General features: G+C 42.6%; 1 protein-coding gene across 6 annotated transcripts in view; it reads left to right on the top strand.

Annotated features, from left to right (window-relative positions):
• Smarca2 (SWI/SNF related, matrix associated, actin dependent regulator of chromatin, subfamily a, member 2) overlaps window positions 1-13,218 on the top strand; it is a 163,435-nt gene that overhangs the window by 36,012 nt on the left and 114,205 nt on the right. For all 6 annotated transcript variants that reach the window (XR_007835478.1, XM_051199842.1, XM_051199841.1 and 3 more), the window contains 4 exons: window positions 5,253-5,379; window positions 7,279-7,452; window positions 8,818-8,991; window positions 10,864-11,034. Coding sequence is in view for 5 of the 6 variants with exons in the window: in XM_051199842.1 (XP_051055799.1) it covers window positions 5,253-5,379; window positions 7,279-7,452; window positions 8,818-8,991; window positions 10,864-11,034 (646 nt within the window). In the remaining variant the exon portion in view is untranslated. The remainder of the gene's footprint in view (window positions 1-5,252; window positions 5,380-7,278; window positions 7,453-8,817; window positions 8,992-10,863; window positions 11,035-13,218) is intronic.

Below are 13,218 nucleotides of genomic sequence, written 5' to 3'. Positions count from 1 at the left end.
AGATGCCATATCTTCTTCACGTTGCTGAGTAAAGGAAGTAATAGGTAATTGCCAGGGTATGGTCAGTTATAAGAAAGGTCAGGGTTGCGTAGTTATCCTGAAATTCCACCTTGCCTGAAATCTACCATGCTTTTGCCCTGCCCAGAAGTTGCAAAGATGCTGGGAGCTTTGTTGGCTTCCTGGCAGGTACCCTCAAAAGACATTCTCTGTGCCTAGCCATTTTTTTTAACACTTGACTTTTTCTTTCTTACTCAGCCTTTGTGTGTGTGTGTGTGTGTGTGTGTGCGTATGTATTATTTGTATATGTATGTGTGCATATGTGTGCATGTAAACTGCTTTGGGGACTCCTAAATTTTTTGTCAGGGCTTTCCTATAATCTCATTTTAGAGCCATTTGTAGAAGTGTGAGCTTAATGGATTATCTTCCAAAGTACTTAGTGCTTTTTTTAAAAGCCTATTTCAATGTATTAAAAAAATTGTAACCTATATATCATCTTCCTATAATAAATTTTTATTGGATTTATTCACTATTTATTTGTTTACTTATTTATTTATGGCCCATCTGTGCCACTTCAAAAGTATGGAGCTGTGAGAGTTGGTTCTTTTCCTTCCCACCATGTGTTTTCTGGAGATTAAGCTCACAGTCAAGTGCCTTTCCCACTTTGGGTTATCATCTCACCTACCACATTCTCCTATGTTAATAAAAATTGTATCTACAATTTTCTTTGTAAACTGTGGTACATGGTGCTGCATGCCTAGAATCTCAGCGCATGGAATGTTCTGGCAGAGGAATCACAAGAGCAAGGTCAGCCTAGAGTATGAAGTGAAACCCTATCTATAAATAAAAAAGAAATCATTCAATAAATAAACAATTAAAAACCATGTGCATTTCAGAATGTGGCGAATAGTCATTTTTCATGTCATTATTATTTGATAAACACATCCACTTTTGTAAAGCCGGAGCTTCAAGGTGTTGGGGTTGCCAAAAGCCTGGTGGGACCTTTGGCCTGAGTGTCCCTATGGCCATCTGGAGAAGAATGAGCTTGTGCTGGCAGCATAACAGGGACATGCCTTATCTTGTTTAGTCATGGAACAATAGCTGGCTTCTGTCTCTATAAAGACATTGTTCAACCGCAGAGATTAAGTTTATCATCAGAGGGGTTACATTAAGTCTCTCACACAATTACACCAGAAGGGTATTTGATTCATTTCTCTCCTGCCCACTGTGATGGGCTAGCCCACTCCTTGCTATGGGCTAACCCAGCTGACTTTCCCCTGGTCACTAGACTCTGTCTGGCTAATGCACCTTTGTTACCTGGGCAAAGATTTGAGTAAGGTCCTAACAGATCTCTTTTGGGATTTCGTAGGCTTTGATAGAGCAAACCATGCAACAGAAATCCTGAAACACCTTCATTTCTTTGGCTACGGTCCTTGTCTATAAAAATGGAAAGAAACTATTAGGGTGTTATATTTCGTTAAGCCCATTGGCTGCCCTTTCTGATTTGTCCTAAACTCAGAATTTTAACACATCAACCTTTTTTTTGAGGGGGGAGGGATTGTAGCTTAAGTGAGTTTCTGCCCGTGTATACACTGACCTCAATCTATACAACCCTGGGATTGAAAACATTTACCTCCCTTTTAGATTGGGTGCTGTCCTTTTGACTCACTTTTTTCTTTTTTTTTCTTAATGGAAATTTATTCTTCTTTCTCTGATGTCAGTTTTGTGTGCTCCACTCACCCCTCCCCCCACCCCCACCCCCATCTTTGGGTGTCAGTCCCAATGTCATTTCCTTCCATGTCAGTCAAAGAGCACTTCAGGAACTTACACACTGACATGGAAGCTAGTTCCATGTCAACAATGCCATGTAAACATGGATGATGCATTTTACACTTAGAAGGGTTTATTTGAGAAAGGCATCTTTGAATTACATCAGACCTTGGGTCTCAAACCAGAATTATTGAATGTGGAAGTAGAAATGGGTTTAAGAGGCATGTATGCGTAGCTTCTCTCTCTCTCTCTCTCTCTCTCTCTCTCTCTCTCTCTCTCTCTCTCTGTGTGTGTGTGTGTGTGTGTGTGTGTGTGTGTGTGTGTGTGTGTGTGTGTGTGGTTTCTTTGTCTTGCCCTTGTCACCATCACAACCCTGGAAATTCCTTCTCAAAAATTACCCATAGCCGCTCTGCCAGAAGAGTCACCCAAGTCACACATGCTCCCTCTCTCTCTCTCTCTCTCCTTGCTCTTTAAAGTGTCACTCAGCTCCTTGAAGGAACAAAATGTACCAGTGTCATTTTCTGTTCAAATAACTCTCCTACAGGAATCATAAACTTCTCTCCTGGACCTGAACAAATATCTGTTGCCTTTAATGGAACTCTTTTCCTTGCCAGAACAGAAACCTCTCTTGATTCACTCTTCAGTCTGTATGAAAAACCAGAGTGACCTAATTCTGCTTCAATTTTCTGTGCTCGTGAGGACACTAAATGAGTCTCCCACAGTCAGGCAGGATTACATCTTGCTGCTGTTTGGGGAAGTTTAGAATTCTGACTCTCTTTATCGGACTTCCTGCTGAATCCCATCATTGTCTGGAGAGGAGCATTATTTAAAATGAAGATTTCTATTAAACACAAGAACAACAGAGATCGTGTTTTCTGTTAACACTCTCCCAACCCTCCTTCCCCCACCCCATAACTTTGCCACCCACCCCATGTGCCACATCAAGTGCATGTCATTTCCCTTTAAATTCTCCTTCTCTTTCCTTGAGTTTGCACTTTGTACTTCCTGCCTCTCTTCCATAGCTGGGCGGGGGAGAGGTTCTTCTCTGTTGGGAACTCTTGAGATGCACTGATAAACCACTTCTCTTTGGAGAAGCAGTGTTGATAGGGAGAAGTGCAGCCTTGCCTCCTTCCTGCTGCAGTGGCCCAGGTACCCAAACATCATTACTAGCAGCCCCATTCCTGGCCCCTCACTTCCTTCTGTACCTCCAACTTCCCACCCAGTTCCGTGTGGGTTAGTCCTAGTACTGTCAGCCCAGTTCTTCTATAGTCATTTTTTTTCATCCTAGAAACTGTCCTTTGGAAGGTGGACTCAGAAGCCGCCATTCCTAGAGCTTAGTACTGGACTCATTGTGTCATACTGAACCAAAATAATGCACAGAGGGAGTTTAGGCTCTAGGATATCCAACTAACAGAAGGACATATGGCGTCTAGAACCAAGAATGTAAGTAACATAATGAAATTGTGGGTGACACCATCTTCCATCACTTTAATACCTAAGCCCCTTTAGTGTGATCTTGATAAGAAGATTACAACGTGGTTTTAAAGGTGTAATCTTCTTTCAGTTTTACTTTTTTTTCTTTAAGCACCCACACATTTGTGTGTGTGTGTGTGTGTGTGTGTGTGTGTGTGTGTTCTTTTTTCTCTCTTCATACTTTCAATTCTCTTGCCTGTTTGGGCATTTGGAGCTCCATAGATAGATGGGGGGAAACCAGTTGGATAATAAGCCATATAAAGTAGGTTTTGATTTTGGATCCCTCCATTTCTAGCTCTGTGGTGTTGTCTTAGTTAGGGTTTCTATTGCTGTGATGAAACACTATGACCAAAGTGAAAGTTGGGAGAAAAAGGTTTGTTTGGCTTACACTTCAGCCTTGCTGTTTATCACTGAAGTAAGTCAGGACAGGACCTCACACAGGCCAGGATCCTGGAGGCAGGAGCTGATGCAGTGGCCATGGAGGGGAGCTGCTTATTGGCTGGCTTCCCCTGGTCAGCTCAGCACACCTTCCTTATGGGGCCCGGGACCTCCTGTTCAGGGATGACACTACCCATCAGGAGCTGGGCTCTCCCCTGTTGATCACTAAATGAGAAAATGCCTTAGAGCTGGATCTCATGGAGGCATTTCTTCAGCTGAGGCTCCTTCCTCTCTGGTGATTCTAGCTTGTGTCAGGTTGACACACAAAACCAGCCAGTACAGGTGTCAACAGTCTCTTCAGTTTTCTCTTTAGTAAGATGGGGCCACTCCAGCATGTATTTCTGTGTGCCTGTGTGCCTGTGTGTGTGTATGTGTGTGTGTGTGTGTGTGTTTGTGTGTGTGTGTGTGTGTGTTTGTGTGTGTTTGTGTGTGTGTGTGTTGTGTATATTTAGAATCTTTAGATGCATTTAGTGAAGTGAGTATTTACTGGGTTAACTTATTACTAACTTTTCTTACCATTTCTTTCTTTTTGATTCTATCTCAAACAGTTTTGTCCCAAAGCTGGGGGCAGGAGTTTATTCTAAAACCAGATTTCAGTGATGTATATTTATAAAAGGAAGCCTTGAAACCAGTTTATATGTGTTAGAGCTTAAGCAGCCAGGAGCTAGAGGGAGATGTGTTTTATTTTCTAGTCTGCCTTCATTAGGAGGAAGTACGTGCGATTATATTTTTGATGGTGTCTAAAATGAGAACCCTCAGCATCCTTTTCAGGAAATGCTATTCACTGCTGCCCCTGATTTTTGCAGATGCCCAGTTCGCTGTCTTCTCTCAAACAAGCACTGCACACAGGAAGTGGATGTGGTTGGCAGGGCTCTCTCGGAATGTCTCGAGCAGGCTTGCTTCTGTGGCCTCAGCTCCTGAAGCTTCAGTTGCTACTCTGCTTTAGCTACTGTAGTCACTGTCACCTCAGAACAGAAGGAAGAACTGTGGCTGAGCTTTGCATGCCATGGCAGGCTGGGAGTTGGGCAGCTAGCCAGACCGCCTCTGTGTTCTGTCTACGCTGAGAGTAAGCAAGGACTCCTAATCACCTCTTGTCCCCTCCATGTAGCATGAAGTTCCTTTCCAGGCCTTAGAGAGAGGCTACATAGAGGTTCAAAGTGTTGAGAGTATGAAGTGTCTTTCTTCAGGAATTCAAAGGTAGATTTTTTTTTTTTTTTTGTGGATAACGTTAGAAATCCTGTTGGGGCCCAGTAAGACAGCTGAGCAGGTTAAAGACATCTGTTGCCTTGTCTCTCAGAATGTATGTGAGAACCTGACACATTCACAAGCTCTTCTCTTACGTGCACTGTGGCATGTTCATCCCCTACCCCATCCCCTGTAAGTAAACAAATGTAAACTTTTTTCTTTAAAAAAAAGAAAAGAAAAGAAAAGAAAACCCAGTTGGATGTCTCAAATTGACTGTCATCGTATGGAATATATGAACCTAAACCTAAAGTTGTTGTTGATCATTGAAGATGAAATCATAACGTCGATCTCTGCCTGCTCCCATCCCCCTCTTTCTTATTTCCTTCTAGACTGCAGGCTCGCATAGCTCATAGGATACAAGAACTGGAAAGTCTGCCTGGCTCTTTGCCACCAGATTTACGAACCAAAGCAACTGTGGAACTAAAAGCACTTCGCTTACTCAATTTCCAACGTCAGGTAATACCTTTTCCCCAGTGAATCCATGATGTAGGAAATCAATGTAATTGTTCCTAAAGTGTGATCTGCGAGCTTCCTCCATTCTGCTTGATATTGTTATGAAGCCAGGAACTTAGTAAAATAGCATGTCTTTAGACTGACAGCTCATAGCCGAAAGTAATGAGTATGAACTACTTATTATTCTTTCCTCCTTCTGTATATCAGAAACAGTTTTTGCTCCTGTACTATAGTGAACAAAATCAGTTATTGCATTTTGGTACTGTGGATGAAAACCATGACAACAGAGTGTGGAGAGCTGTGACTTGCTTTCATGGCTCCAAGGAAAACCAAAGGAGGCGGTAGATAGATAGTGTTCCTCCTGGTAAACCCAAATGTGCAAAGTAAGCCATGACCCCAGAAAGAGAAGATACAATAGTCTCTTTCCTAATCACTAGCCTGTGTTTATAGAAACACACACACACACACACAGTATCATGTACCTTACTTAATTATTCATCAAAACCTAACGGGGGCACTTGGTCACGTCAGACTCATTCACACGTTGACTAATTAGTGAGATACTGTCTCCTAGAACTCACTATTGAGTTCTGGAGTAATGCTCTATTTTCTGATTTCTAAATCTGTAGGCATATAGAGGAATGAAGAGAACTAATTTTCCCTTGGCTGAGTTTTGTCAAAGTGGACTGGTCCCCATCCACATATTGCCTGTCTAAACCAAAGCATCTTCTGTCTGTCTAGATGGGCCATGCTAAAGTGTGGGGCATGCAGAATGGGTTGTTAATGAGTCAGCATAGTCTGGAAGTGTTGAGTTTGGTCTGTCGGATGATCTGACTGAAACCACAAGGCCGCCTTCTATGAACTTGACTACACATTTGACTTACTGGGTGGCATGTGATAGAAAGACATCTGGTGTCTGGATGCTGCTTGTTTAGAGGTTCCAGAGAGCAGATTTCAGATTAAATTTAAAAAGAAGAAGAAATAGAATGGTTCCTTTCATCTTAATTACAGGAAGCTTCATCATAGGAACGAACAGACTTGTCAGATACATATTAGAGGCATGTGTTAGCTAGTATGAGACGTGATTCCCTGTCCTGGAGTCCTGCTTCTCCTGAGTGGGTTTTTGTTTTTTGTTTTTTTTTTTTTTTGGGGTTTTTTTTTGTTGTTGTTTTTTGTTTGTTTGTTTGTTTGTTTGTTTTTTGATGTTACTGAAAAATCTGTTCATCCATGAAGTTTCCTGAGTGGATGGGACTGATACCAATTTCAGGTTCAACTGAATTATTGTAGTGTGGACCCCCAAGTTTCCTCCTACTGCCATATGATATGTAGTGTGGTTACATTGTTTATGATGAGAATCTAAAACAAGTCCGTGTCATAATATAAAAGTTAAATACTCAAGAACCTCATTGTCAGAGAGGGAGGAAACCCGGACTGGTATGTCCCATTGCATATTTGTTGTTATGAATTTACATCGCTGGAGTTACTGCTGCTACTTTGAATATGAATAGACAGTAACCCTCTTGTTCTTACTGTAGAGCAGCAGGAGAATGATACTATGACAGTTAAAGAAGTTTAAAAGGCTTATCAACTAAGTAACATCATTACTACAATTAAGTGAAATGAATAACTCTATTTCAAACCCAGCACAGCATCCTCATTTTTTTTTCTAGTTACAGTAATAAAATTGTTTTTGATGTGAATTATGAGTAAAGAAGATTTATATCGTCTTTAAGTTTACCATGGAAATTTGCCACAGTTGCAACCCTTGCTTTTAGTAATAACCAACTGCAATTGGATTGAGAAAAGTGCATTGAGTCACCTTTCTGTTCCACTGAGTTGAGGCCCGGGGCCCAGGACCTGGCTTCACTTGGGGGGCTTTGCTAACTGCCCTTCTCCTGCTAGCTGAGACAGGAGGTGGTGGCCTGCATGCGGAGGGACACCACCCTGGAGACGGCTCTCAACTCCAAAGCATACAAGCGGAGCAAGCGCCAGACCCTGCGGGAGGCGCGTATGACAGAGAAACTGGAAAAGCAGCAGAAGATAGAACAGGAGAGGAAACGACGGCAGAAGCACCAGGTCTGTAAACCTTTGCAGACCCTTCGTGGCCAGAGATGGCCCGTGGGGTCAGTGGTCGGGTTCAGGATGTTTGCCAAGTGGGGATGGGGTAGGTGGGGGTCATAGAACAGAAATGTAACATGGAATTTCTATAACACAGAGCCATCATTTTAGAGATGGGAGAGTGCCCTGCTTTGCTTTGAGCTGCTGGGATAAAACACTGACAGAACAACCTGGGGAGGAAAGGGTTTATTTGACTTTCAGCTTACAGTCCATCATGAAGGGAAGCCAAGGTAGGAACTCATGGCAGGGACTGAAGCAGGGACCATGGAGGGAGCACTGCTTACTGGCCCTCTCTCTCCTCCCTCTCCCTCCCTGCACATATGGCCACGAGGCAGCTTTGAATTCCCCTGGAACTGGAGTTACAGATGGTTTTTGAGCAACAGTGTGGGTGCTGGGAATCGAACCTGTACCTCCTATAAGATGAACCAGTGCCATTTATTGCTCAGCCATCTCTCTAGGCCACAGCAAGAAGTTATCTTTCTATAGTGTTCTGGTATCTTTGAAGGGCCCAGCTGGAGGATTCCCAGAGACAGATCTTCAAAAGCATTCCTTTCTGAGGGGTTGGAAATATTGATGTTTTATTGTGTTTAATCTAGTGCCTAACTTAGTTTCCTTTTGGAAAAAAAAGAAAGAAAGAAAGATAGGAAAAAGAGGGGTAGGAGAAGAAGAGGGGGAACTGGGATTGGTATTTAAATTAAAAATTTTAAGGAAAAAGAAAAAAAATTAAAGATCCAAGTGTAAGTAGGGTACATATTTCCCCCTCCTTCTGAAAAATGAACTAGGATTACATGTGTCGATTTCAACTTTGTATAAACTTACTTTGTATCACAGTTCTAAATTTAAGTTGGAACAGAAGAAATGTGGTTTTCACTGGAAATACCCAGCACCCTCATATTTATTTCAGGGTGATGGAACAACGTGTTGTAAATCTTTTCTTTGACATTTTATAGGTCAGCCCTTGTCCTTGCTTGTTACATTTCAGATGACCACACACATGCTTGAGGTGAAGGCAGCATCTCTTCCCTAGGCTTCCAGCATACAGATAAAGGAAGTCTGTATTCCCACTAGCCCTTAGACCAGTTAGTCTTTGCTTTTCCTATTTTTGGATGTCCACACCCTGGATGAGTGAGGGAAGCCAATCTTTCCTGGGCTTACAATCACACTAGCCCATAGCCTGAATTACAGAGGCTCCAGGGAGGCCCCCATCATCAACAGATGCGGACTTTGAGTGAAGGCAGTGCATGCCACAGCATCTTCCATTGTGCTGATGCTTCACTGGGGAGGGTACCCAAAGCATCCCTTTCCCTCCTGTGTATCCTTTAGGAATACCTGAACAGTATTTTGCAACATGCGAAAGATTTTAAGGAATATCACCGGTCTGTGGCTGGGAAGATCCAGAAGCTGTCCAAAGCTGTGGCGACTTGGCATGCTAACACTGAAAGGGAGCAAAAGAAGGAGACGGAGCGGATCGAGAAGGAGAGAATGCGGAGGTTGATGGTAAGGGCCATGTGAGACTGGGAAGGTACTTTGCTTGCATCTGTCTGCATTGAGAATGTGACAGGAGGCATCAATAGAAGACACACACACACACACACACACACACACATGCACACACACTGATAGGTGCCTGTACTTCTTGAGGGTAGAGTAAGAACTTTTCATCTTTTCTACACAGTTCACTTAATTATCCAGAGTTTTACTTGAGGAGCCATAGTAGTTATGTGCCCTTGGGTACCATCATCATCCACCTATATAGCTTCTCAAAGAAAAGCAAGTGCTGTGTTGTGCAGGAGTTTGGCAATCACATCAGGAGGAATGGCAGAAGTGGTCCTTTAAATGAATATTTTTGAGATGAATGACTAAAATTTCTTTTTTGAATGCATACCTTACAAAGGTATTATCTTTGAATCCAAGATTCATATTTATTCTCTCCCATCCCTGCTATCATAATTTACTAATCATATACATTTACTAAGTCACCCCTCAGACTTAATAACTGACTTGAGTTGTCTCCAAAGTTGGTTTGCATCTTTACTTCTGCAGTTTGGTTTGAATGGATATACATATGCAGATAGGTTTAGATCATTGGCCTGAGTCTTGGGTTTTAAGGACACGTGGACAAATCACATCATGAAATTTAGAAAAGTAACAAAACTGTGCAGGTGATAAGAGACCCAAAGCTTTGCATGGGACAGAATTCCTGAGTGGGTCAGAATAAGCCTCACCTCATACATTCAGTTCTACAAGTCCTTAAGCTACTGTCTTCCTTGCTGGGGTCCCTGTTGGTGTTTTATTTTAATAATATGGGGGGAGGGCGGGTCCTGAAAGTAAACACCATTTGAGATGTTTTAAAATCTCAGCACCTTCTGCCCCTTCCCCTATTTCTGGGATAGACAAAGCTGTCAGAAGCCTTTGCTCTAGTTAGGGAGACTATTTTGTAGTAAGCAGACCAATCAACAAGGCAAATTTGTCTGATCCAACTGAAGGAAAACTGTATCAGAACTCCAGCAACAGATTGGTTTGCCACTAATGATTAAGCATTTGCAAATCATTAATTTTTGCAATTAAATGATGGGATATACAGATAATAGAGAAACTCAAGTTTTTTTTTTTTTTTTTTTTTTTTTTTTGCACTCTTTTTCTTCAAGTGAGATCAACCATAGCCAATAGCAATTAGAGTTATAATAGCATTGGAGTTCATGCTCATTCACGGGGCAGACAGCAGCTAGACTGAGTGATGAAGCTGCTGTCACTTGGCGCGTGTTGGGGTGACACCCTACAGCTGAGTCCCTGAGCTCTTCTGGGACAGAGCCACCTCTTAGAGATTGGATGGTGTTGTCCTCTTATTCAGGTGTCACAGAAAAATATTTTAGAATGTTCTTTCAATCGCGACATCTCGAAGAGATTTCTCTCTTAATGGCTCAGAGGATATCAAGAGTTTTCTTCCACTCGATCTCATCGTGCTACTTATGGGAGGTGGAAATTATGGGGTTTGTTTTATTACTCAGTAGAACCTAATGGAGCTAAATGGCTTGTCTCCAGTCACCTAGGCCTGTGACTTAGTGCACTAGATTTTGCATTAGTTTGGAGTAGTTAGAGAACCACAGAACAGGCAGGAGCTAACTCACAGCGCTTGATCTCATCCCACACGCGGTGGGGTTCTGTGCTGGAATTTTGCTACCGACGTTAGGTGTTATAGATCTCTACATTTACCAGCTTTGCAGACTCCACTGGTTGCTTGTGCAGCCTGGCTCATCCTGTTGGCCCCAGGTGCCACCAGATTCAGGCTGTTAACAGTAGACGAGAGTGTGACGTGAACCTGCCAGTTCCATGCGGTCATGCTGTCATCTTCCTCTCCTTCCTGAACAGGCTGAAGATGAGGAAGGCTACAGGAAACTCATTGACCAAAAGAAAGACAGACGCTTAGCGTACCTTTTGCAGCAGACCGATGAGTATGTGGCCAACCTGACCAACCTGGTTTGGGAGCACAAGCAGGCCCAAGCTGCCAAAGAGAAGAAGAAAAGGAGGCGGCGGCGAAAGGTGAGCTCTTCTTCCGGACAGGTTTAGCCTGTGGTATATGTCTACGGCTGGTTTTGGATGAGTGTCGCTCTCTGCCGAGAGTATCACTTCTGCCTTATGGGTGGTTTAGATTACTGACTTGCAGGTAGTTGCATATAGTAGTATGGTGTAAAAGCAGATGATCTATTAGAGACAAGGGTATTAAATAAAAAGATGGATTTCAGTGGAGCAGTTCATAGTCTGTATTCCTACTGTTTAATACAGTGTAACATTTCAAACCAAGTGTACACAGCCATTAGGAGAGAGAGGAATCTAGATGCAAATAAGCACTGTATAGTGTTTAATGCCAGTGTGGCAAGGATGTCCAAGTTAAGAGAAGGAATTAAAAAGTTAAGAAGAAAATGTAGCGTAGAGACAGTAGCAAGCCAAGGGAAGACACATGGGAAATTTTGGGATGCCCTGGACACACACATCTCATTCTGTTTGGACAGATGAGAACAACGGAAGTTATAATTCAGTTCTCCTGTCCTGGTGTCACAGTATGGGTTAGCATTTGACATCAGTTTGACTAGTTAGAAAGAAAAGGACAATCTTGTGTCACATGGCCTAATTGTTATAAGCAGTGAAGGACAAAATTTAGTGCTCTACTCTGCAGACACTGTGTTGCAGAGTGTGAACCAGAAAATCTAGATCTTCTTGGATGTTGAAGTGCCCCATTAGCATCCTACAGATAGAGGGCTCAGCATCCTGAAAGGAAAATGCATCCTCTGTATTGAAAATGTGCAGACGCTTCCCTGGCACTGTGTTCCGGACAGCCTTATATAGCATTTAGGTAACATATGTAGTCACGAGATGATTAAAGTATGCAGGAGGATGCAGGCAAGTGACATGGGGACACAGTGACAGTTGCCCAAGAAACTTGTGGGTCTTCAGATTTTGGCCTCCATAGACTTTGGTCTCCAGGAACTGTTGCCTGGTGGATACTGAGGCATAGACAGCTGCATTTTGTTTCCATAATAACTTCTGATTAGGCCAGGTCCACACACCAACAGAAAATTTTCATTAGAGCTGTGAAAATGGAGGGTTGGTAGCATTTAATCATATACTCTCTACACTGAATAATTGAACAGCATGTTTAAAAAAAAAATTCATGGCTCCTGAATTCTCATGCCTGTTTCGTAATTAAGGAGGAGGGATAGATGATAGAGAAGGCACTCTCTTGTACTGATTCTTCATCTACCATAGCTCACCTTATTGTGAAGATGAGGAGGGGTCACTCCGCACTTGGATTTAGACATTGTATCGCTGAGGGGTACCTAATTTTCTTGTCAGGGTAGCCTTATAGACATCGCAGAACTTTCAGAGCCAGTGAAAGGGCACAGAGGCAAACACATACAATGCTGGGATAGTCTGTAAGCAGACCCCATTTAAGGACAGTTCCAGTTTTTCCTGTTCTGCAGAGGTTGCCGCTGTTCGTGTTTGTAGCATTAAAGTTCCTTTCTATTTCCTTGTGATTAAAAGCTAATGGCCCAGATCTGAGATTCTGGTTTATAATTAATGGATTCCTGCTGTGGAATTAGATACTCACATCACCACAGGCAAAGAAAGAAATGATTGAGTGTTGACAATTGTGCCTATATGGTTTACATTGTTTTGTGCAGAGCTGGGGCATCTGTTGGGGTTTTTCTTGTGGTTCTGCTTATTCTATCAGATCTATAGATCAGTAGGTATGCTCCTTGCAAATAATCCTTTCTATTTTATGTTTTTATTTACCAACACTTAGATAGGGACCTGGGCGTGTGCTAGAGAAAAAGGAAGTGATACAGCCATTAATTAAACATGTACCCCAAATTAATACCTTTACCTGTGATGATATAGAAAACTGGAAGTCAAATGGGAGGTAAGGCCAGATTACCTGGCAAAGAAATAACAGATGCAGAGGCAACAGCTGTCCACTGAGAGCGCTCAGCACCTCCTGGTGACTGTCCCACTTGATCAATGTGAAGGGTGTTTATATTTCCAGCCACCTTCTTGTATGCTTCCAAGATGACCCAACCTGTACATCCTTTGCCTTTAGCAGGATTACAGTCTGTCTCTCCAGGCTAAGTGGGATGAGTAAAGGGGAAAGGAAGGGAGGAAGAGGAGGGGAAGGGATGGAGAGAAACTGGCTCTTCCTAATCCTTCCTGGACCCCCTTTCCTTCGCT

The sequence above is a fragment of the Phodopus roborovskii genome, unplaced genomic scaffold (genome assembly GCF_943737965.1).
Source record: "Phodopus roborovskii unplaced genomic scaffold, PHOROB, whole genome shotgun sequence".
NCBI classification, from domain to species: Eukaryota; Metazoa; Chordata; class Mammalia; order Rodentia; family Cricetidae; genus Phodopus; species Phodopus roborovskii.
Note: the sequence above shows the minus strand (reverse complement) of the source record. Positions and strands in the feature narration are given on the sequence as shown.